Genomic DNA, 23316 nt, shown 5'->3' with positions numbered 1-23316 from the left:
GCAAGTGGCATCTGATTTATGGAGGTCCCATGGAGGGGCTGTCAAAGCAAGTGAGCCATAGAGGTGGTTGGTCACGGCCTTCCTCTGAAAAGTTTCTCTGGGGGGTCTACTTTTCTAATCCTGACCAGGGCTGATTCTGCACTTTCTTTGTTTTTTCTGTTGTCGATCCTCCTGAATTCAGATCGATTTGAACCCAGGTCTTCCTCTTTCCTCCCCCCCAAACTGAAACAGAAAGCCTTCTGCACTTGATTGGGGAAGCTCAGCGGGGGGAAGCGTAGCGGTGCTCACAAATTTGAACTACCTTTCCTGAACTAGCGAGAGGTGGGGTCAGGTGAATTCCAGCTGGTATTAGTGCTTTATTTCTTCTCTTTTGACTCCCAAGCCAGCAGCAGCCTCTCAGAGAATGAGGCAAATCTCTGCTGAGAGAAGTGTGGGCTTCTGAAGCACAGTCACTTTAAAACAGGGAGGGAAACCTTGCAACTGGGAACCAGGAAATCTTTGAACTGAGGCCCTGGCCAATCAGGGAAGAATGTTTTACTATGTTAGTGTTGCAGGCACAGAGCAGGAAGTTAATTCGCAAAAAGCAGAAATCTACACTTATACTGGTTTGCGTTTTTTCAAATAATGCAGCTTATATTCGCTCCTGAATATCACAGGGGGAAAGGTAGGGTCACTATGGATCAATCATGCATGTTGCAGAGGGAAAATTTTAAAGTGCCCAAAATCAAAATGGAAATCGAATTCAGTGCAGAGGGGACAGATTTATTCGGGCTGGATAGTGGATAAAAAGCCCTGTGCAGACTCAACCCTGCTTAGCTTCTGAGATCTGATGAACCAACTGGGAAGGGCAGGATATAAAAATAAGGTTGTTAAAATCATAGAATCATAGAGTTGGAGGGGAACTCCAGGGTCCAACCCCCTGCAGAATACAGGAAATCCACAACTCTTGTTGTTCTTGAGTTTCCAAGCTGCCTTCCTTACCACTTTAATTCTCAACATGTAAAAAATAAATAAATAGAGCAAAGGATAGCAATGACAGGGTCCGCTTTGCCCCCCCTCCCCTCAAAAAAAAAAAGACACATCAATGTTCGTAAGCTGGCATTAGCGCTTTGGTGTTATAGCATTCCCCTTTCACCAAAAGAAAGCCTCAGGTGGTGTTGAGCACACCCTACTCAGGTTTAAGCAGGACTGTGAAGGCTTTATTTAACCATGTTAATACATAATTAATTAATTAATTAATTAATTAAGTAAAGTAAGTAAGTAATACAAAAGTATTTTGCCATGTTAAATTAAGTATTGACGTTAAACAAGGGTTGATGTTCTTACCTTTTTCCTCCTCTCTTTTACCCTCTGAGACAACAGGACTATGTTTGAGACCGATGGCCCCTTTAAGTTTTCTTCAAGATATAAGCTTTTGCATGCAGGAACACTTCTTCACTCCACACGCTAAATCACTCAGTTCTCACTTGTACTCAGAAACAAAGCTTCGTTGGTCTTAAAGGGGCCACTGGACACAAACTTCATTCTTGCGTTCTCAACAGATCCGTATCCGAATTTAGAATCATAGAATTACAGAATCATCGAGTTGGAAGGGGCCATACAGGCCATCTAGTCCAACCCCCTGCTCAACGCAGGATTAGCCCTAAGCATCCTAAAGCATCCAAGAAAAGTGTGTATCCAACCTTTGCTTGAAGATTGCCAGTCTTCAATTTACTGCCCTTTATTTGAAATGTAGGCTAATTTACTGCCATCTCAGCTATTATCACCCAGTTTCTTATGTGTGCAAGCAGCTCTTGTGGACAATTGAGTCCAGAAGCAGCTATGTAAAGAAGAGAGGAGAGAGTCCTAACAGTCTAACTGACTAACTGGAGGCAATCAGGGAAGCTGGATTCTGGAGATTTTTGGTGGTGGGATCACTGGAGCAAGAAATTGGGGTCACTGTTGGAGATTTTTAAACAGAGGCTGTAGAGCCATCTGACGGAGAGGCTGATTCTGTGAAGGTTCAAGCGGGTGGCAGGTGACAGTGGATGAGCGAGAGGGTTGTGACTGTGTCCTGCATAGTGCAGGGGGTTGGACTAGATGACCCAGGAGGTCCCTTCCAATTCAATGATTCTAAATTCCGTCTAAACCTCCGGACGAAGTTCCTGACACTTTCTCAGTGGAACAGGCTTCTTCGGGAGGTGGTGGGTTCTCCATCTTTGGAGATTTTTAAACAGAGGCTGGAGAGCCATCAGATGGAGAAGCTGATTCTGTGAAGGTTCAAGGGGGTGGCAGGTGACAGTGGATGAGTGATAGGGTTGTGAGTGTCCTGCACAGTGCAGGGGGTTGGACTAGATGACCCAGGAGACCCCTTCCAACTCTGTGATTCTATGATTCTATAATTCTAGGAAGTATACTCAAAGAAGCAGGAAGTCTCCTAGGGAGCTAATCAGCACATTGGAGGAGATGTTTTGAAAAATACAAGGAAGTTTGTTTGTTTGTTTGTTCGTTCATTCATTCACTGGTTATTTTGATTCAGAGGTCGCCCCTCCCTGCAAGCAGAATATTGGATATTCTTGATGTGCTTTTGAATCATGCTCACTACAGATGTTGCATATTTCAAAACGCACAACCTTGCATATTCTTCAGATGCTGTTGAATCATGCACACAAGCGGTTTAAGGATTCACGGGGGCCATGACACCAGAGCCAGTTTAAGGATTCATTGGGCACGAACAGAGTGCAATTATTGTGGGGGCGGAGGAGGGTCCCCCACAGTGGAAAAGGGTGTCACTCCCAGTGTCCTTAAAGAGGGAAATGGGGGGGGGGGAGAGAGGCTATGGCCCTGATCCATGTGGGGCAAGGCACTGTGCTACACGGAGAAACTGGCCCGAATCAGGCACGCTACAGATGCAGCATATTCCAACATTTGATTTGTCGCAGTTGCTTTCCAGAGCACTGCCTCATGCAAATGTCTTCGGACCGTGTCAGGATACGGACTTCAACCCACTTTAAGGGGCGCATCTCATCGGTGCTTCAAAGTCCAGCTTCTGGTATGTTTTGTTCATTAGTTCCCAAGAGCAAATCTCAGCTCATACCAGAGGCTGGAAGTCTCGGGACGGGTAACGAGAAACGACTTTTCTTCACCGCAATTAGAATATCGTGGGGGTTTTTTATCTCCTTCCGGCTGCATCACTTTGATTTGTGCGTCGGCCTTTCAAGAGAAACGAACCCGTCTCTTAAATTGCCCTCCCGATAAATTCGCCTTAATTCCCCTGTTCTAGAAGCTGCGTTTGGCTATTAAAATGGCATTGTTGAATCTCATGGGGGCAGGGGGGGGTGTTAGCTGTTGAGGGGGAGAGAGAAGCAGCTGACAATGAGTTAATCTCCGGAATCCGAGCGCCTTGCTAAATGCCTGCAATCTTTCAGGCTGGAATTTTGCCTGGAAAGGAGATTTCGGGGGAGTTAAGTCTTCTTCTGTCGGCTTGAGAGCAACGGGAGAGAATCAGAGCCTTTCTTCACATTTTTTGCTGATTTGTACAGTGTCTGTTGTAAGGCCGGCCCATAGGTTTTTCACAGCTCTAGTTGTGCCCGCAACTGTCCTCATTCACCCTACACTGTTTTTAATGCTTCTGCACGAGTGTCTTGCTTGGTTTTAATAGTTTTGATGGTCTATTTTTATACCCCGCTTTTCACTTCCTGAAGAATCATAGAATCATAGAGTTGGAAGGGGCCATACAGGCCATAGAATCACAGAATCATAGAGTTGGAAGGGGCCATAAAGGCCATCTAGTCCAACCCCCTGCTCAACGCAGGATCAGCCCAAAGCACCCTAAAGCATCCAAGAAAAGAACACTCAAAGTGGCTTACAATCACCTTCCTCTCCACTGGACACCCTGTGAGGTAGGCGGGGATGAGACAGATCTGACAGAACTGCTTTGTGACAGCAGCTCTAACAGGACTGTGACTAGCCCAAGGTCACCCAGCCGGCTGCATGTGAACGAGGAGCAGGGGATCAAAACAGGCTCGAGAGATTAGAGGCTGCCACTCTTAACCACTATACCAGCATGTCTCAGCTTTTTTACCATTGAGAACCCCCTGAAACATCCTTCAGGCTTTGAGAAACCCCAGAAGTGGCACAATGGTGGAGAATATGGTTGGGAAGTAGAGCTGAGGACACGCCCACCTGAGGCCCCTCCCATTCCCACACCTTCCAGACCTCTCATTGGCCATTTTGGGAGGGGGGGGGCAGTTGACATAACCATATGTGGTCATATCATGCTATAAATGTGTAACAAATAAAAAAAACGATATTAAAAAATAATTAACTCCATTCAGGAAACTCTTCCAGGGCTGTCAAGAAACCCCAGGATTTCATAAAACTATGGTTGAGAAAGCCTGCACTACACTACACACAATTTTATTCCTATATACTACCCTTCCCTGGTCAGCTCTGGATTGTTGCTATTGTTGTTAGGGGTGAAGTCGTGTCTGACCAATCGCGACCCCATGGACAATGATCCTCCAGGCCAGGGGTAGTCAAACTGCGGCCCTCCAGATGTCCATGGACTACAATGCTCATGGGAATTGTAGTCCATGGACATCTGGAGGGCCGCAGTTTGACTACCCCTGCTCCAGGACTTCCTGTCCTCTACCATTCCCTGGAGTCCATTTAATTTCACACTGGCTGCTTCAGTGACTCCATCCAGCCGCCTCGTTCCTTGTCGTCCCCTTCTTCTTTTGCCCTCAATCTCTTCCAGCATTAGGCTCTTCTCCAGGGAGTCCTTCTGTCTCATGAGGTGGCCAAAGTATTTGAGTTTCATCAGCTCTGGATGGGTAACATCAAAGATGAGTTTTGTGGACTTGGTTTTGATTTTTTTCCCCAGATGCCCCTTGTTGCCCACCAAGCACCGACACACAGGATCACTACCCCAGACAACTACCCCTTGGGGCTAAGAGCCACTCAGGGACCTCTACTCCAGATGTTCATCCAATGCCCTGTTGAAGCTGTGTATGCTTGTAGCAGGGAAGTCCACGTGTGAATGACTCTTTGGGCGAAGGTCTTCCTTTCATTTGTTTTATAAGCCTGCTGCTCATCAGTTTCATGGAGTTTCCACAGGTCCTTGTAAATGACGCAGTTATCGGGTGCTTTTAAATATATATGGTATGTTTTTTATGTTGTCTACTTTGTAAACGGTTGTGAGCTGCCATGGGCCAGCAATGCTGGGAGGGGCGGGATAAAAATCGCAAGTAGGAATAAATATTTATTTATTTATAGTTAGATTTATATACCGCCGTTCGCCAAAAGGTCTCACGGTAGTTAACAATAAAATTAAAAATCGCAGTAAAATCACATAAAGCCCCATAAGTGCCCATTGTTACAATAAAAAGATGGCATTCTAGTCTGTGACTCTCCCCGCTTGTTCAGAGAGAGGTCAGACATTAGTTCCATAAGAGAGAGAGGAGAGAAAAACTGGCTGATGGATCAGGGACCCTGGATGGAACCCGGGCTCTGCCCTGGCCTCAACCATATGCCTGGCGGAAGAGCTCCATCTTATAGGCCCTGCGGAAAGATGGTAATTCTGAAAGATGGTAGCTCTGGAGGCTGCTGCTGCTCAGTGCTGCTAATCAAGTTTTTATTTCGATTCATACTGTTAACAGTGAGGTAGTGTGTCGTTTTTTTTAAAATTGACTATCAATTTTAACCCGTCTTGTACCCTGCCCTGAGCCATATTGAGAGGACGGTATACAAATCCTTATCCATTGTTCCTCTTAATATTTGTGAAACAGCCTAGGGGGTGGAACGTGTCCTGGGTGTCCGAGCTGGAATAGCACCAATCAGGGTGCAGCCAGCAAAGCTAACGCTAACGAGGCCTGCTAACGCTAACAAGGGCCTTCCGGCCCGGCCCCACTTGATCCAGCTTCTCCACAGTTCGAGCGGCCCACAGCTACCTTAAGCAGCCTGGCCAGGGGACTGGGGGGGGGGGGGCTTTCAAGGCCTGTTCTAAGGAACGGGCTTTGAAGCTAGTTAAATAAATAAACAAATAGTTTCCCAGATCCACAAACTGAGGCCTAGGCACCCTGGGACCTGGCGTGCTGCAAGAGCGTCGGGCCTAGGCCCCGCCCTCCCCTCTCCCTTCCGTTTGCCAGCACCCTGACGTCCTCACATCTTCCAGAACTCCGCCCCAAAAGTTGCCTGACCCTGAACAAAACCTACAACGCTTGCAACACTGAAGCCCTGGAAACATAGCACATTTGGATGCTTTTGACGAAGTGCTGGGGTCAGTTTCTTGGGCATGAGGTTCGTGGGAGGCTCTGGATGAGTAATTAATCCTCACAGCCTGGCCGCCTTCCCGGCGGCTTCCTCCTTTCTTAAAGGTCGGAGGACGCTCGGCCAGAGGAAGCCCTGAAAGCTTTCGGGGCTGCAGAGAGATGGCCTTTTCTGAGCACGAGGAGTGCTGGCGAGGCCTTTTGACTCGTGGGCAGAATGAAACAGTATTGATCCCTGTCAAGTCTAACTCCCCCTTAATTGAGCTAAATTGCATCCATGTCGCCTCACTTCCCTGCAAAGAAAAAGAGGCACCTTGTAGGGGAGGGGAATGGAAGGCTGAGGACGGAAAAGGGAGGAGGAGGAGGAGGAGGAGGAAGAGGAGGAGGAGGAAGTGGAGGAGGAGGAGGAAGCAAGGGAAAGATCTACGGTGAGAGATGCTCAAACGATCTGTCAAGAGTGGTGGGTCGAACTGCTGATGCCAGAATCAGAATCGCACAGTGCTACGAGAGACCTTCGCAGGACCTCGCAAATACGCCCTCCTGACCAGTGCTTGTCCAGTCCCCTCTTAAAAACTTCCAAGGAAGGAGAACCCACCCCCTTCCGAGGTAGCATTTTGCACCTATGAACAGCCCTCTGTTTTGCCACGGATGGGCCTGCACAAGAGATTTCATCCACCTCTAGTTCCCAGGGGACAACACTGTATTACTCTGGAGCTCAACAGACGCACAAGATCAGGAGAGAACAGGCCATTCTATTATCCGCTTACCCGGCTGCAGTTCTACATGTCACTGTTAGGATTGCAGAGTTAAAAGGGGCCATCCAGGCCATCTAGTCCAGCCCCCTGATCAAGCAGGTTTAGCCTAAAGCAGGTGTAGTCAAACTGCGGCCCTCCAGATGTCCATAGACTACAATTCCCGGGAGCCCCTGCCCGCAAACGCGGGCAGGGGCTCATGGGAATTGTAGTCCATAGACATCTGGAGGGCTGCAGTTTGACCACCCCTGGCCTAAAGCATCCAAGAGAAGGATCTGTCCAGCCGCTGCTTAAAGACCTCCAGTAATGGGGAGCTCACTGCCTTTTTTCCTGCATTCTGCAGGAGTTGGACTAGATGACCCTGGAGGTCCTTTCCAACTCTATGAACTATGCTCTATGATCCTCAGTCAGTTGATCCCACTGCTGAACTACACTATGAATCCCCCCCCCTCCCCGATATCAAGCCGGTACCATTCTACATGTAGTTTAAAGCCATTACTGCGTGTCCTCTCCTCTGCAGCCAACAGGAACCACTCCCTGCCCTCCTCCAAGTGACAACCTTTCAGATCCTCCAAGAGAGCCATCCTGTCCCCTCCCCACCTCCTCTTCTCCAGGCTGAACACTCAGCCTTTCCTCTTAAAGGCCCCGGATCATCCTCATCACTCTTCTCTGCACCCTCTCCATTTTGTCCACACCCCAACTGGGAATGGCCGAATATAAAAACAAAGCAGAAGTCGTAGTTATTATTAGCGAGGCCTCCAGGACTGCACACACAACTCCAGGTGTGGTCTGACCAATGGAGCATACTATGATATCATGCAATTTCGATGCAATGCCTCTACGGATACACCCCAAGACTGCAAGTGTTATGCTGACTGGAAAAGCAAGGGGGATTGATTTTTCTCAGTAATTCCCCACCTCACGCAACAGTAGGGTTGCCAAGCTTCAGATGGGGTCTGAAGCTGTCTTGGAACACGCACAGATTGCCAGCTCTCCGCAGAGAAGGGCTGCCTTATAGGGTGGACTTCGTGAAATTATATAACCTTCCCGATGCAAACCCTGCCCTCCCCAGGCTCCTTCATGAAATCTCCAGGTCAGACTTTCTCAAATTGAGAAACCCCTGAAACGTTGTTCAAGCTTTGAGAAACTCCAGAAGCAGCACAAGCGATTGGGTTGTGAGTGTCCTGCATAGTGCAGGGGGTTGGACTAGATGACCCAGGAGGTCCCTTCCAACTCTATGATTCTATGATTCTATTTAATCGTGCAGAATATGGTTGGGAAGCAGAGCTGTGGACACGCCCATCTGGGGCCCCTCCCCTTCCCACACACTCCAGGCCCATCACTGGCCATTTTAGAAGGGGGTGATGTCTTGACACAGTCATATATGGTCATATTGCCTGACAAATGTTTAACAAATTAAAAATAAAAGATTAATCGACTCCTGGCATGGGGCTTTTGGGAATTGTAGTCCATGAACATCTGGAGGACCACAGGTTGACTACCCCTGCCCTACTCAACTCTAGGGATGTGTCTTGGTTCAGTCAAGGTACTTCTGCCACCAGCTCAGACAGCTGCAAACCCTGTCATTGAAGAATTTACATCTGCTGGTAACGTGTGTTTCGCCCCCACACAAAAAGGGGGGCAGATTCGGATCCAATGCATGGTTGAAGTGCAGCGGCCTCTAATCCAGACAGCTGTGTTTGATTATGCACTCCTCTTCTCCATGCGGCCAGCTGGCTGACCTTGGGCTAGTCACAGTCCTGTTAGAACAGTTCTTGCTGAGCAGTTCTCTCAGAGCTCTCTCAGCCCCACCTACCTCGGAGGGCATCTGTGGGGAGAGAAGGGTCAAGAATGCTCAAAGAAGCATGTTTGTAAGCGCTTTGGGGCTCCTTCATATAGTGAAAGGCGGGGTATAAACCCCCAGCTCTTCTTCTTCTCCTAGAATCATAGAATCATAGAATCATAGAATCATAGAGTTGGAAGGGGCCATACAGGCCATCTAGTCCAACCCCCTGCTCAACGCAGGATTAGCCCTAAGCATCCTAAAGCATCCAAGAAAAGTGTGTAAAAAAAGTGTCCTCTCCGTAGCTGCTGTTGCAAAATCTCCCTGTTCTAGTTTGGGGAAATAATTTTGTCGGACACATTTTGGCCGACTGCCATGAGCTGCGAGATCACAAAAGAAATAATAACGGGGCTCGTTGGACGGCGTTGAAGAGAGCGGCTTGGAGGCAGGTGGGCAGGATGCCAGCTCCGGGAAAGAGCAGAGCTGGAGGCTGACACATCCTTGAATTAACAATCCGGGGAAGGGCTGGAAGGAGACAGCCCAGGCAGGGAGCTTTGTCTGTGGGAAGCAAACATCTAGGGATGCCAGCCTCCAGGTGCGGCCTGGGCAGACCCCGAATAACAGCTCAACTCCAGGCAACAGAGATCACTTCCCCTGGAGAAAATGACCACTTAGAAGATAAAGAAGAAGAGTTGTTTTCTCTACCCTGCTTTTTACTGCCTGAAGGAGTCTCAAAGCAGCTTCCAATCACTTTCCCTTTCCTCTCCCCACAACAGACACCCTGTGAGGGAGGGGAGGCTGAGAGAGCCCTGAGATTACTGAAGAAGAAGAGCTGGTTCTTATATGCCACTTTTCTCTACCCAAAGGAGGCTCAAAGCAGCTTCCAGTCGCCTTCCCTTTCCTCTCCCCACAACAGACACCCTGTGAGGGAGGAGAGGCTGAGAGAGCCCTGATATTACTGAAGAAGAAGAAGAGCTGGTTCTTATATGCCACTTTTCTCTACCCGAAGGAGGCTCAAAGCAGCTTCCAGTCGCCTTCCCTTTCCTCTCCCCACAACAGACACCCTGTGAGGGAGGTGAGGCTGAGAGAGCTCTGACAGGAGAATTCCGTGAGAACAGGTCTAACAGGACTGTGACTGGCTCAAGGTCACCCAGCTGGCTGCCTGTGGAGGAGCGGGTCATCAGACCCAGCTCTAGAGCAGACTAGAAGCCGCTGCTCTTAACCACAACACCACGCTGGCTGGACTGTATGGGATTATACCCCATTGAAGTTCCTCCGTTCCCCAAACCCCACCCTCTGCTGGCTCCGCCCCCAAAGTCTCCAGGTTTTCCCCAGCCCAGAGCTGGCAACTTGACTTCTAGCCTGGGAAATCTTCCTGTTCATTTGGGTGCTGCCAGACCCGAATCCTGATTTTCTACTGAGTTCAAGACAGCTTGCCCACCAGAAGCTACTTTTACTTAAGGATTTTTGCTTTAGATTTTTTTTTTAAACGGTTCTGATTTTATAATAGATAAAAAAATTGCGATTTGGAAATGACTTAGGAATCATTGGAAACTCTATGGTAAAACTGCTCGGAGTGGTGGTACACAATGAGGGTGGCCAATGAGAAGTCAGGAGGCCTACAGCCTGATTCATAGGATTGTCTTGCTGATCCTGTTATCTGCTCTCAGCTCCTTACTGGACCGTTTCCACACTGGGAACTCTGCTGCCTCAGCCCCATGCGGGAACATAAATCCAGGGCAGACAAGGTGCAGTGGGACAAATGCTTCGCCCTGTGTGGAAGCAGGAAGAGGCGGGGCAACCTGCGCCGGCTCAAACTACAGCCTGGCATGAAGCTTCCGGTGCAGAAACGGTCCTGGATAGACTGTGGTGAGAAAAGGTAACAGGCTGATATTTCACAGCTGAGGACGCTCTAGGAATTCCCACCCAATTTCAATTGTCTTTACCATAGATATTGGATGGGAATTCCTAGAACGCCCCACAGAAGTGACTTACTCGGCCATGAAGTGTGAACCAGTCACCTTCTCAATGGCTTTTACCATAGAGATTGGGGGGAATTCCTAGAGCGTCACCATCAATGCCAACCAGCCCAATGCCAACCACCCACTCTGCAGACTAATGAGAAGGGAGGATGAGAATGAAGGTGTTAGTGGAAGATTTCCTGCTGCCCTGGGTCAAATGACAAGCCTCAAAGCCGACAACATCCCTGTGCCACCCGTGACCCACTTTTTGCATAAAACCCAGCACTCCCGCAAGAAAAAGAAAATATCTGCATTTTGTTGCCACAAAGAAATGCAAAGAAGCTATGAGTCAGGAATATCGTTCTCTCAATCTCGAGACCTATGCTGCTTTCCAAAACAGACGGAATCCCCTTCAGCACATTTCTGGAAGAAGCCAAACTAACAAGAAATGTCTCAGTTATTCAGTGAGAAATAATATTTTGATTGACAGAAGCCCTGTGAAGGGCTATTTCTGTTGTTCTGCCCCAAAATGCATGCTGCGAAATATCCAGATTTAACAGTCAGATGTCAGGGGTTTCCAGTGAGCCTTTTTTTACTTCCTTTGCCAGTGGGCTCCTGTTTCTAAAGGAGCAACTGTTATCATTTAACACTGAAAAGCCAAGAATCCACTACCTTTGAACAGGAAAGCTGTTTCAAGAACAAAACCCAAAAATCAGTACATAGGAACATCCCTCGGGGATCAGACTCACAGAAGCCATGTAGTCCAGCTTCCCGTTTCACAAAGCCAGCCAAGCAGAGAACCCCAGAAATCAAAGCCTCTCTGTTGTTCCTCAACACTCCAGCAGGGGTGTTCAAAGGGCGACTGCCTTTGACCATGGAGGTTCCATTTAGTTCTCCTTATTTATTTAGGGCATTTTTATCCTGTCCTTTCTGCAGAGTGTTCCTCGTGCCCCTAAACGTGGCTCTTCCCTTTCCTCACAACAACCCTGTAAGGTAGGTCAGGCAGAAACAGAACAATGGGCATAAAGTAATTCAGGAACTGGCACGGCAAACGAGGATCTGAAGCAGGGATTGGTGATTTCGGTTCAGATAAGCCGAAAAGTACCCAAGAAGGAGGAAGTAGAATCTCGGGAGTTTTTCATTCTGATGCGCCTTTCTTTAGCAGGTTTTTAAAACATTTTGAGTGCATCTTTGGTAAACTGTGATATTCCATTGAAGAAATAATTTGCTGCTTTATAGAATGAAGTGTTTGTTCTCTTGCTTTCTTATCTGAACGGAGGGTCGCATGGACACGCAAAGCTGCCGGGGACCGAATCAGACCTGGGTCCATCAAATCACCCAGGGTGCTGCAGAGGCCAAAAAGGCAAACTCTACGTGAGGGATTATTAGGAAATGGACTGAGAATCAAATATCTGATAATGCAATGTCCTTATATCGATCTTGGCTATTGCCGTCTAATTGAGAATGCTGTGTACAAACCTCCATATCTATAGGCACTAAACCTTGGAATCCCAGAGCCAGGAGGCAACACTTGGACTTCTATGCCCTGTTCCTAGCCCTTCAGAGGAACTGGTTGCCCACTGGGTAGACTAATGTTCTGACCCAGAAGGGTTCTTCTGATGTTCTTATGGCGGCGTCAGCTTTTGTGCCCTGCCATTGACTGCCCAAAAGAATAGGTTGGCCCCTGTGTGAGACAGGATGCTGGACTGGATGGACCCCTGGTCTGACCCAGCAGGGCTCTCCTGGTGTCCTTAGGAAGGCCTCGGCCTCTCTGCCCTGTTGTTGGCCCTCCAGAGGAACTGGCTGGCCCCTGTGTGAGACAGGAGGCTGGACTGGAGGGACTTCTGGTCTGACCCAGCAGGGCTCTCCTGATGTCTTTAGGAAGGCCTCGGCCTCTCTGCCCTGTTGATGGCCCTCCAGAGGAACTGGCTGGCCCCTATGTGAGACAGGAGGCTGGACTGGATGGACCCCTGGTCTGACCCAGCAGGGCTCTCCTGATGTTCTTAGGAAGGCCTCGGCCTCTCTGCCCTGTAGCTGGACCTCCAGAGGAATTGGCTGGCCCCTGTGTGAGACAGGATGCTGGACTAGATTGACCCCTGGTCTGACCCAGCAGGGCTCTCCTGATGTCCTTAGGAAGGCCTCGGCCTCTCTGCCCTGTTGCTGGCCCTCCAGAGGAACTGGCTGGCCCCTGTGTGAGACAGGAGGCTGGACTGGATGGACCCCTGGTCTGACCCAGCAGGGCTCTCCTGATGTTCTTAGGAAGGCCTCGGCCTCTCTGCCCTGTTGCTGGCCCTCCAGAGGAACTGGCTGGCCCCTGAGTGAGACAGGAGGCTGGACTGGATGGACCCGTGGTCTGACACAGCAGGGCTCTTGTGATGTTCTTAGGAAGGCCTCGGCCTCTCTGCTCTGTTGTTTGACCTCCAGGGGAACTGGCTGGCCACTGTGTGACTTAGGATGTTGTACTAGATGGACTCCTGGTCTGATCCAGGAGGACTCTTCTTGTATTCTTATGAGGGACTGGACCTCTCTGCCCTGTTGTTGGCCCTCCAGAGGAACTGGTTGGTCACTGTTTGAGTTGGATGCTGCTGGACTAGATGGACCCCTGGTCTGATCCAGCAGGGCTCTCCTTATGCTCTTATGTTCTTGAGGTCAATGTTATTTATTTACACTTTCCAGGGGTTTCATGTATTTCATATCACATAGTACCTGGTCGTTTCCACCTACTAACTGGCTCTTTCAACTGGAGATGCCTGGGCTCCAAGCTCATACCTTCTGCATTCCAACCAGACTCTCTACCGCTGTGCCACAAGAAGAGAAGAAGAAGAGTTGGTTCTTATATGCCGCTTTTCCCTACCCGAAGGAGGCTCAAAGCAGCTTCCAATCTCCTTCCCTTTCCTCTCCCCACAACAGACACCCTGTGAGGGAAATGTGGCTGAGAGAGCTCTGATATCACTGCTCAGTCAGAACAGTTTTATCAGTGCTGTGACTAGCCCAAGGTCACCCAGCTGGCTGCATGTGGGGGAGTGCAGAATCGAACCCGGCATGCCAGATTAGAAGTCCACACTCCTAACCCCCTCACTGGCACTCTTCAAGCAAAGGTTGGATACACACTTTTCTTGGATGCTTTAGGATGCTTAGGGCTGATCCTGCGTTGAGCAGGGGGTTGGACTAGATGGCCTGTATGGCCCCTTCCAACTCTATGATTCTATGATTCTATGATTCTAACCACTACACCAAACTGGCCCTCCAAAGTCTGGCCTGATTGTCACACCTCTCCAAACTGGGTTTGAAGGCAAGGCAAAGTTGCGAAGTCTTACCTGAGGGATTTCAAATCTAGAGGCTACCTCTGTTTTACTATGAGTGCTCCTTTTCAGCTCATACTATTTTTGAGTTACTTTGCCTCTCCGCGCTCCTTATCTGATGACGAAGTGCAGCTATGGAGAGAAGAAATCCATTCCGGCCATAAAAGCATCTGGGCGCACGCTTCGTAAATCCATTCATCATGCCGATGAAATTCGCTCGGGCAAATAAAATTTTTATATAACCTCTATTAATCTGGCTTGAAACACACACACACAAACGCCCAACCGAGATAAGATTTGGCAGCTATGAGGTAAAGCAGCTCCTAAGCCAACCCTAAACGCACTTTCCCCCACCTCATTTGGGGGGAGAATTAGTGTGGTTTCCATGGGGACTTGGACTGATAAAGAGACCTGCAGCTTGGTGATGAGATAATGAACTCTGATACTCTTGTCTAGATTTACCCCCTCAGTATGGCCATCACTTTCTCTAAGCGACGTAACCCAGCCAAAACATGAGGAGAGGTAAGTAATAAACTACTGCTTCAAATTTATTTTGCTTAATATAAGGATATAAGAGAAGCTGTGCTGGATCAGGCCAATGGCCCATCCAGTCCTACACTCTGTATCACACGTGGCCAAATCCCAGGGGCCATTAGGAGGTCCACCATATTGGATCAGGCCAATGGCCCATCCAGTCCTACACTCTGTATCACACAGTGGCCAAATCCCAGGTGCCATCAGGAAGTCCACCATAAGGACAGAAGAGAAGCCATTTTGGAACAGGCCAATGGCCCATCCAGTCCTACACTCTGTATCACACAGTGGCCAAATCCCAGGAGCCATTAGGAAGTCCACCATAAGGATATAAGAGAAGCCATGTTGAATCAGGTCAATGGCCCATGCAGTCTAACATTCTGTATCACATAGTAGCCAAATCCCAGGTGCCATCAGGAAGTCCACTTTAAGAACATAAGAGAAGCCATATTAGATCAGGCCACTGGCCCATCCAGTCCAACACTCTGTGTCACACAGTAGCCAAAACCCAGGGGCCATCAGGAGGTCCACCAGTGGGGACAGAACTCCAGAAGGCCTCCCTCTGTTGCTCCCCAAGCACCACGAATCCCAAACATCACTGGCACAGCCATAAGAACAATGTATTCCTGGGTGCAATGGCCTTTGCCTGTAGTGGAATAATGCATTTGAACGAAAACAGAAAGTCTAATAACCTCTGGTAAATTTCACAGGGGAAAAAAATGATGAAATGGCTCCCAAATGTATCTGTGAGACCAAACTCTGTATAATGCAGCATGCGTGCTTGTACGGATGAGGGTTTGGGGAGGAGAAGAAACTTGGTAGGGTAGAATGCATTTTGGAATTTTCTATTGCTGATGCAGAGGCACTGTGGAACACAGTGCCAGCCAGCTGTCTTGTCTTGATATTGTACCTGTGTATCGCTATTCAACATGGAAATTTATGCTATTGCATAGCAAACAAGATGCCAGTATACGTTGATAATATTAAAAGCACGTACATAGTTTGTAACATTGTATTGGGAAGTTTATGCACAGTAGTTGCTTTGTGCTTGGACTTCCTCGTATTCCCCCTGGAGGTTGGCAACCCTACCACTTCCCAAAGTAGCCATGTTGCCCAACAGTACAGACTATCTCTGTACTCTGGAGATCAGCTGTAATTCCCAGAGCTTTCCAGGTCTGACCCAGAGGCTGGCAAGCCAGATCGAATCCTCGGAAGGAGGTGCAAAAAGAAAAGTTCAGCTAAGTAAGTCATAGAATCATAGAGTTGGAAGGGACTTCTAGGGTTATCCAGTCCAACCTCCTGCACAATGCAGGAAACTCACAACTACCTGCCCACCCACAGTGACCCCAATTTTGTGCCTCAGTGAACCCCTCCACCACCACCACCACCACCACCAAAAATCTCCAGAATCCAGCCTGGCCTGAAGAAAATGTACCTACCATCCCACAGTGGCAATCAGCAATTTTGTGGGTATGCAAAGAAGGACCACAAGAGCCAAACCCTGGCACATCCGTTCCTGCCCACCCACTCACCATCTGCCTAAGTTCATACAGTCAGCATTTCTGTCTGATGGCTATCTAGCCGCTGCTCAAAAACCTCCAAAGAAGAACTCCCGAGGAAGCCTGTTCCACTGAGAAAATGCTTTAACTGTCAGGAACGTCTTCTGGATGTTTAGACGGAATTTAGAATCATAGAATCATAGAGTTGGAAGGGACCTCCTGGGTCATCTAGTCCAACCCCCTGCACTATGCAGGACACTCACAAATTGCTTGCTCATCCACTGTCACCTGCCACCCCCTTGGACTTTCACAGAATCAGCCGCTCCGTCAGATGGCTCTCCAGCCTCTGTTTAAAAATCTCCGAAGATGGAGAACCCACCACCTCCCGAGGAAGCCTGTTCCACTGAGAAACCGCTCTGACTGTCAGGAACGTCTTCTGGAGGTTTAGACGGAATTTAGAATCATAGAATCATAGAGTTGGAAGGGACCTCCTGGATCATCTAGTCCAACCCCCTGCACTATGCAGGACACTCACAAATTGCTTGCTCATCCACTGTCACCTGCCACCCCCTTGGACTTTCACAGAATCAGCCTTTCCGTCAGATGGCTCTCCAGCCTCTGTTTAAAAATCTCCGAAGATGGAGAACCTACCACCTCCCGAGGAAGCCTGTTCCACTGAGAAACCGCTCTGACTGTCAGGAACTTCTTCTGGAGGTTTAGATGGAATTTAGAATCATAGAATCATAGAGTTGGAAGGGATCTACTGGGTCATCTAGTCCAGTGTCCTGCACTATGCAGGACACTCCCAACCCTATCGCTCATCCACTGTAACCTGCCACGCCCTTGAACCTTCACAGAATCAGCCTCTCCATCAGATGGCTCTCCAGCCTCTGTTAAAAAATCTCCAAAGATGGAGAACCCACCACCTCCCGAGGAAGCCTGTTCCACTGAGGAACAACTCAAATTGTCAGGAACTTCTTCTGGATATTTAGCTGAAAATTCGTTTGAATGAAAGAAATCCAGAAGGCCATTCTACAAAGCATTGCAGGAGCTCTTTTGTTCTGAGAAGGACTTACCCTTTTCCTCAGGTTGCAGGTGAGGGTCAGATTCCTTGAAAAGGAGTTTGCAAATGCGGTATAAAAGTCCAGAACTTTCAGCAAGGCCTCCCGCTTGATAATGTGCAAATCGCAGTAGGTCAAGGCTCGCACGTTGGCGCAGGCATGGGCCAAGGTGGTCTCCTTCCAGAAGATGTCGCCGAACACGTCGCCTTTACCTACAGAAAACAGGGGGGGGAAGGTGGATTAACATGTGTTTCGTAGCTAGCCATGGTTGCTCACATAATCTCACATTCCTGGAATCATTGCTAAGTTTAATTGGTTTAAGCCAAGGGTTTTCAGGCCTGTTGCAATGCTGAGATGGTTTCTTCTGGTAACCCACAACCCCCCCCCCCAAATACCCAGTCAGGGTGACAGCAAGTAGCTCTAGGAATCCTTGGAAACTCCATGGTAAACTCTATGGCATGGCCTGTCAACGGTATATATGTATGTAGGTAAGTAGGTCAGTAGGTATTCATTCATTCATTCATTCATTCATTCATTCATTCATTCATTCATTCATTCATTCATTCGGTCTTCTGGTAGCCCCCCCCAAAAAAAAAAAGAAACACCCTATCAATGTGACAACAAGTAGCTCTAGGAATCCTTGGAAAACTCTATGGTAAACTCTATGGCATGGCCTGGAATTTGTATTCATTCATTCATTCATTCATTCATTCATTCATTCATTCATTCATTAGGTCTTCTGGTAGCCACCCCCCCCCAAAAAAAAAACACCCAATCAGAGTGATAGCAAGTAGCTCTAGGAATCCTTGGAAAACTCTATGGTAAACTTTATGGAATGGCAATTTCATTCATTCATTAGATTTTTATGGCGCCCTTCCATATGGCTCAGGGCGGTTTACTTTGCATATAACACCATGGGGGGGGATACATGGAACGACCTAACATATAACATAGTCAAATACAACAAGAATAATCTAACAGTGGTTCTGAATAACACAATTTCAGTGATCTTAAACAGCAACAATCTAACAAGGCCCCCAGAGAGGTCAGACTGGTGCAGGCCATGGGGGGGATGCCTGAGGGGGACCTGGCGATGTTATCTGGGTTATTTAATCCTGCAATGACCAACAGGCTCAAAGCATGAAGGCTATTTATTTATTTATATTTATATTTATATTTATATTTATATTTATATTTATATTTATATTTATATTTATATTTATATTTATATTTATATTTATATTTATATTTATATTTATATTTATATTTATATTTATATTTATATTTATACCCCACCTCTCCCGGCAACTGCCGGCCCAGGTGGCTCACAAGAAAAACAAAAATCCATATCAACATGAAAACATCCCCAGCCCCAGTTAAACAACCTATCATTAAAACAACAGAAGCAAGATGGTGGAAACAGCACAGAAGCACCCCAGAGCTCCGCCATTCCAGCCACAGTTGCCTCCCACATTTCTCAAGTGGTGAGATCTTCCAGATCAAAACTCCGGGCACCCTATCCCCGGCCTCAACCAAATGCCTGGCGGAAGAGCAACGTCTTGCAGGCCCCGCTGAGTATTTCTGTGAACTTCACTCTTTGTAAGGATAGTAAGTTATAGGTTACCCCAGGTCTCTCTAAGCGAGCTCAAGAACTGCAATGCACTCGTGTATTTATTTATTTTACTGACTTCATTCACGGCTTACTTTTCTATGCGACCGAGACCCGAAGCAGATCCCAACCTTCTCCCCTTCCCCATTTTGTCCTAACAACAACTTTGTAAGGTAGTTTGCAAAGCCGATCTGATAACCGTCTTCAAGTATTTAAAAGGGTGCCATATGGAGGATGGAACAGAGATGTTTTCTCTTTACCCGGAGGGACGGACCAGAACCAATGGGATGGAATTAATACAAAAGAAATTCTGTCTAAATATCTGGAAGACGTTCCTGACAGAGCGGTTCCTCAGTGGGACAGGCTTCCTTGGGAGCTGGTGGGTTCTCCATCTTTGGAGATTTTTAAACAGAGGCTGGAGAGCCTTCTGACGGAGAGGCTGATTCTGTGAAGGTTCAAGGGAGTGGCAGGTGACAGTAGATGGGTGATTGGGATGTGAGTGTCCTACATAGTGCAGGGGGTTGGACTAGATGACCGATGAGGTCCCTTCCAACTCTATGATTCTATGATTCTATATTCCGTCTAAACATCCGGAAGAAGTTCCTGGCAGTCAGAGCGGCTTCTCAGTGGAACAGGCTTCCTCGGGAGGTGGTGGGTTCTCCATCTTTGGAGATTTTTAAACAGAGGCTGGAGAGCCATCAGACGGAGAGGCTGATTCTGTGAAGGCTCAAGGGGGTGGCAGGTGACAGTGGCTGAGCGATAGGGTTGTGAGGGTCCTGACAGTGCAGGGGGTTGGACTAGATGACCCAGGAGATCCCCTCCAACTCTATGATTCTAGTAGCTGACCGCTATCTGAGGCAAGCTTCTTCTTACATTCTTATTGTCTTTATGTGTTGCTGGTGATACACTGGGGTATAAATCCAGATCAATCTGTTCCTCTCTCTTTCCATTTGTATCCACGGGCCTTGGAGCTGGCTCTCATATAATAGCCTTGATCAGGACATTCTACACAGATCGTTTTGAAAGATTTAACAGCTTTAGAAAAAAGAACACAGGGAACTGGGAATACATAATCCTCCTAATGATTTCTAGATAACAACGTGGCAGAAAGTCAATGTTTGCCTGGCTGCCTTTGCTGCTGATAGAGAAGTTACACTATGGCGTTGTTTTGCAACCTGTTTATTTGTCAGCAGTGAGGTCTGTCCTTTTGGCAGCTAAGTGCTGCTCTTGTTTGCAATCACAACATAAGGAAATTTACTGGAGCGCTGGCTTTGCTAGCACCCATTTTGAAATGCGCCCGCTCAGTTCTTAAAGGTTCTTCAGAACTTGAAAACAGGGAGAACATCTGTCAAGAGCAGACAGATGAACAACTTGCTCCTGGATTAATAGAAGAAGAAGAAGAAGAAGAAGAAGAAGAAGAAGAAGAAGAAGAAGAAGAAGAAGAAGAAGAGTTGGTTCTTATATGCCGCTTTTCCCTACCCGAAGGAGGCTCAAAGCGGCTTACAGTCGCCTTCCCATTCCTCTCCGATTCCTGGAAAGCTTTATTGATAGCAGATCAGCACACCTCAACGTGCAATAGTCGATTCTGTTCGATACAAGTCAAACAAGCACTCTTACACTTTTACACATTCCCTTTCCCACCCAAAGTCACACAGACCCAGGGAGTAGGACCCCCACACACACACAGGTGCCAGTCTGGGTGTCTATCCGGCCGTTTCGGCCTTGGGTGTTAGAGGCAGTTCCTCTCCTACAGATAACGTGGTTACAGAACTATGCACAGAGTCTAAATCATGGCTAAGCAAAGCAGACAGCTCAGGGTTACACAAAGGTTCTCAAAACAGCACTCCTGAGATCAAGATGGAGTCACCCAGGTCAAATACAAATCATGGCAGAGCATCTAATCCTGACAGCAGCAGCGATGTCAAGAGGGCAAGATTTGAATTCGGTAGGACCTTTGTTTGTTTGTTTGTTTGTTCATTCGTTCATTCATTATGTGATTTATAGCCCGCCTTACTCCAAAGCTCAAGACGGGTTACAAGAAAGCCATGCCCTCAATATAAAACCCCCTTTCCTAAACTCAACACCCCAATAACACATCAAGATAGTGAAAATTCCCTTCTCCCCTCAACAAACAAACACCAGGGGGTCTGCTTGATGACCTAAAGGGGACCCGGTGATCTTAAGAACCCTGCCTCAACCAAAAACAGAGCTCCGTCTTACAGGCCCCGAGGAACACTGATAGCTCTGTCAGGATCAGCAAGACCTTTGCGGTACAAGAGTCAAAACTCTCTTTGCCAGCTAGAATGAAGTCCAGACGCACCTTAGAGACCAAGAAGAGTTACAAGGGTTAAACCAGGGGTGGCCAGACTGTGGTTCTCCTGATGTCCATGGACTACAATTCCCATAAGCCTCCTGCCAGCACTTTGAGCACACTTCCTCCCTGATTGCCTCCAGAACAGTTAGTCAGTTAGACAAGATCTGGGCCTAGTCTGCACACAATAGATAATGCACTAGAAGTAGATTTTCCTGTTCTGCACAGGAAAATCCAGCTGCCAAAGCACATTGAAAGTGCATTATCTATTGTGTGCAGAATGGGCCCTGGTTTCAAATCCACACTCATCCATGGAGCTCACTGGATGACTTGGGGACAGATTCTCTCTCTCTCTCTCTCTCTCTCCCCTTTACAGAGTTGTTCCTCTTCTCAATAGAGCCATTTCTTCTATAACCAGCCAGGGATCTGCTTCTCTTTTGCATATTTAAACTCTACCAAGAGTGCTAAAGAAGGGCGGTGACCTTGTTTAGCTACCAAGCTCTGAGGAACTCACACTAGTCTGGCCTCTTTACATTTACATGCTTTCGGCTTAACACAGTAGAAATTAAAAGGTGAGAATCATAGAATCATAGAAACAGAGAGTTGGAAGGGGCCATCGAGGCCATCTAGTCCAACCCCCTGCTCAACGCAGGATCAGCCCAAAGCATCCTAAAGCATCCAAGAAAAGTGTGTATCCAACCTTTGCTTGAAGACTGCCATTGAGGGGGAGCTCACCACCTCCTTAGGCAGCCTATTCCTTAGAAGAAGACCCAAGACATTAAAAATTGCATCCCTGTTGAATAAGGCCCTTCCAACACACTTCAGAAGCAGTTCTTCCTGCTTTGCACAAAAGAATCCCGCTGCAAAAGCACATTGTAAGAGCATTCTCCAAATGAGGCCTCAGATCCCACACAGCATGCCTGCTTCCCGTGTAGACAAAACCAGGTATCAAACCAGCTTCTCGCCTCCTCTGTTCCGAAAGGGAAGTTCTGTCGGTCCCTCCCAAAACACCCGAGATCTTACAAGTGTCTAGACAGCTTGATTTGTTCAGAAGCCACAGTGTCGTTTGATTTTGGTTCCATTCCGGTTCCTTTTAAGTGCCGGATCAAAAGGTGAGGCTGGTGTTTAGAAGGGCCCCGTCCTTGATACACACACTTCAAAACATGAAGGGGGGAAATGGCAGGATACTGGGGGAATGCACAACGACACGGTTGTTTCTTGTGTTCCGGGAAGATCTGAGCTGGCGATTCAAAGCGCCTGTGAATTCACTCGCTTTCAAAACTCATAGAATCCTAGAGTTGGAAGGGGCCATACAGGCCATAGAATCATAGAAGCATAGAGTTGGAAGGGGCCATACAGGCCATAGAATCATAGAATCAAAGAGTTGGAAGGGGCCATACAGGCCATCTAGTCTAACGCCCTGCTCAATGCAGGATCAGCCCAAAATGCTCTTTCCAAAAGGCAGGTGGTTTCTAACCTACTCTGTGAAATACGACATGGAGGAAGAACATGGCAGGAAGGTATCACAACACTCAATTTCTGTATATTTAGCATGATATGTGTATGTGTGTGTGTGTGTGTGTGTTTGTGCATAGTTCAGCAACTTAGAGCAGGAATGAGGAAATATTTCTTCAGCTCTTTTCCCAACGCACTCCCCCCCCCTGCATTACGGCCCCAGATTTCTGGTCACTTTAACCATGAGCGATGACTGCATGTTTTCCTAATCTCAAGTTAGGAAGGACAGCCTTTCAGCCGCAGAGCAGGAGGTCAAGTGCTTGAACGCAGGCTTGAAGGCCTTATTAAGAAATTATAATATCAACTTCTCCTCCTAGGGGCAAGTAGAGCGCTCATTTGGCATGCCGGGTTCGATTCTGCACTCCCCCACATGCAGCCAGCTGGGTGACCTTGGGCTCGCCACAGCACTGAGAAAACTGTTCTGACGGAGCAGGAATATCGGGGCTCTCTCAGCCTCACCCACCTCACAGGGTGTCTGTTGTGGGGAGAGGAATGGGAAGGCGACTGTCAGCCGCTTTGAGCCTCCTTCGGGTAGAGAAAAGCGGCATATAAGAACCAACTCTTCTTCTTCTTCAGTAATCTCAGGGCTCTCTCAGCCTCACCTCCCTCTCAGGGTGTCTGTTGTGGGGAGAGGAATGGGAAGGCGACTGTAAGCCGCTTTGAGCCTCCTTCGGGTAGAGAAAAGCGGCATATAAGAACCAGTTCTTCTTCTTCTTAAATGTACGTGCGATGTATGAGGTT

General features: G+C 47.9%; 1 protein-coding gene across 2 annotated transcripts in view; it reads right to left on the bottom strand.

Moving 5' to 3' along the window:
* Positions 1-23316, bottom strand: part of KCNH5 (potassium voltage-gated channel subfamily H member 5) — a 257699-nt gene that overhangs the window by 12114 nt on the left and 222269 nt on the right. For both annotated transcript variants that reach the window (XM_077323911.1, XM_077323912.1), the window contains one exon: positions 17156-17352. In XM_077323911.1, coding sequence (XP_077180026.1) covers positions 17156-17352 — 197 coding nt within the window. The remainder of the gene's footprint in view (positions 1-17155; positions 17353-23316) is intronic.

The sequence above is a fragment of the Paroedura picta genome, chromosome 2 (genome assembly GCF_049243985.1).
Source record: "Paroedura picta isolate Pp20150507F chromosome 2, Ppicta_v3.0, whole genome shotgun sequence".
Lineage (NCBI taxonomy): Eukaryota > Metazoa > Chordata > Lepidosauria > Squamata > Gekkonidae > Paroedura > Paroedura picta.
This window is presented reverse-complemented; position numbering and strand designations above follow the sequence as displayed.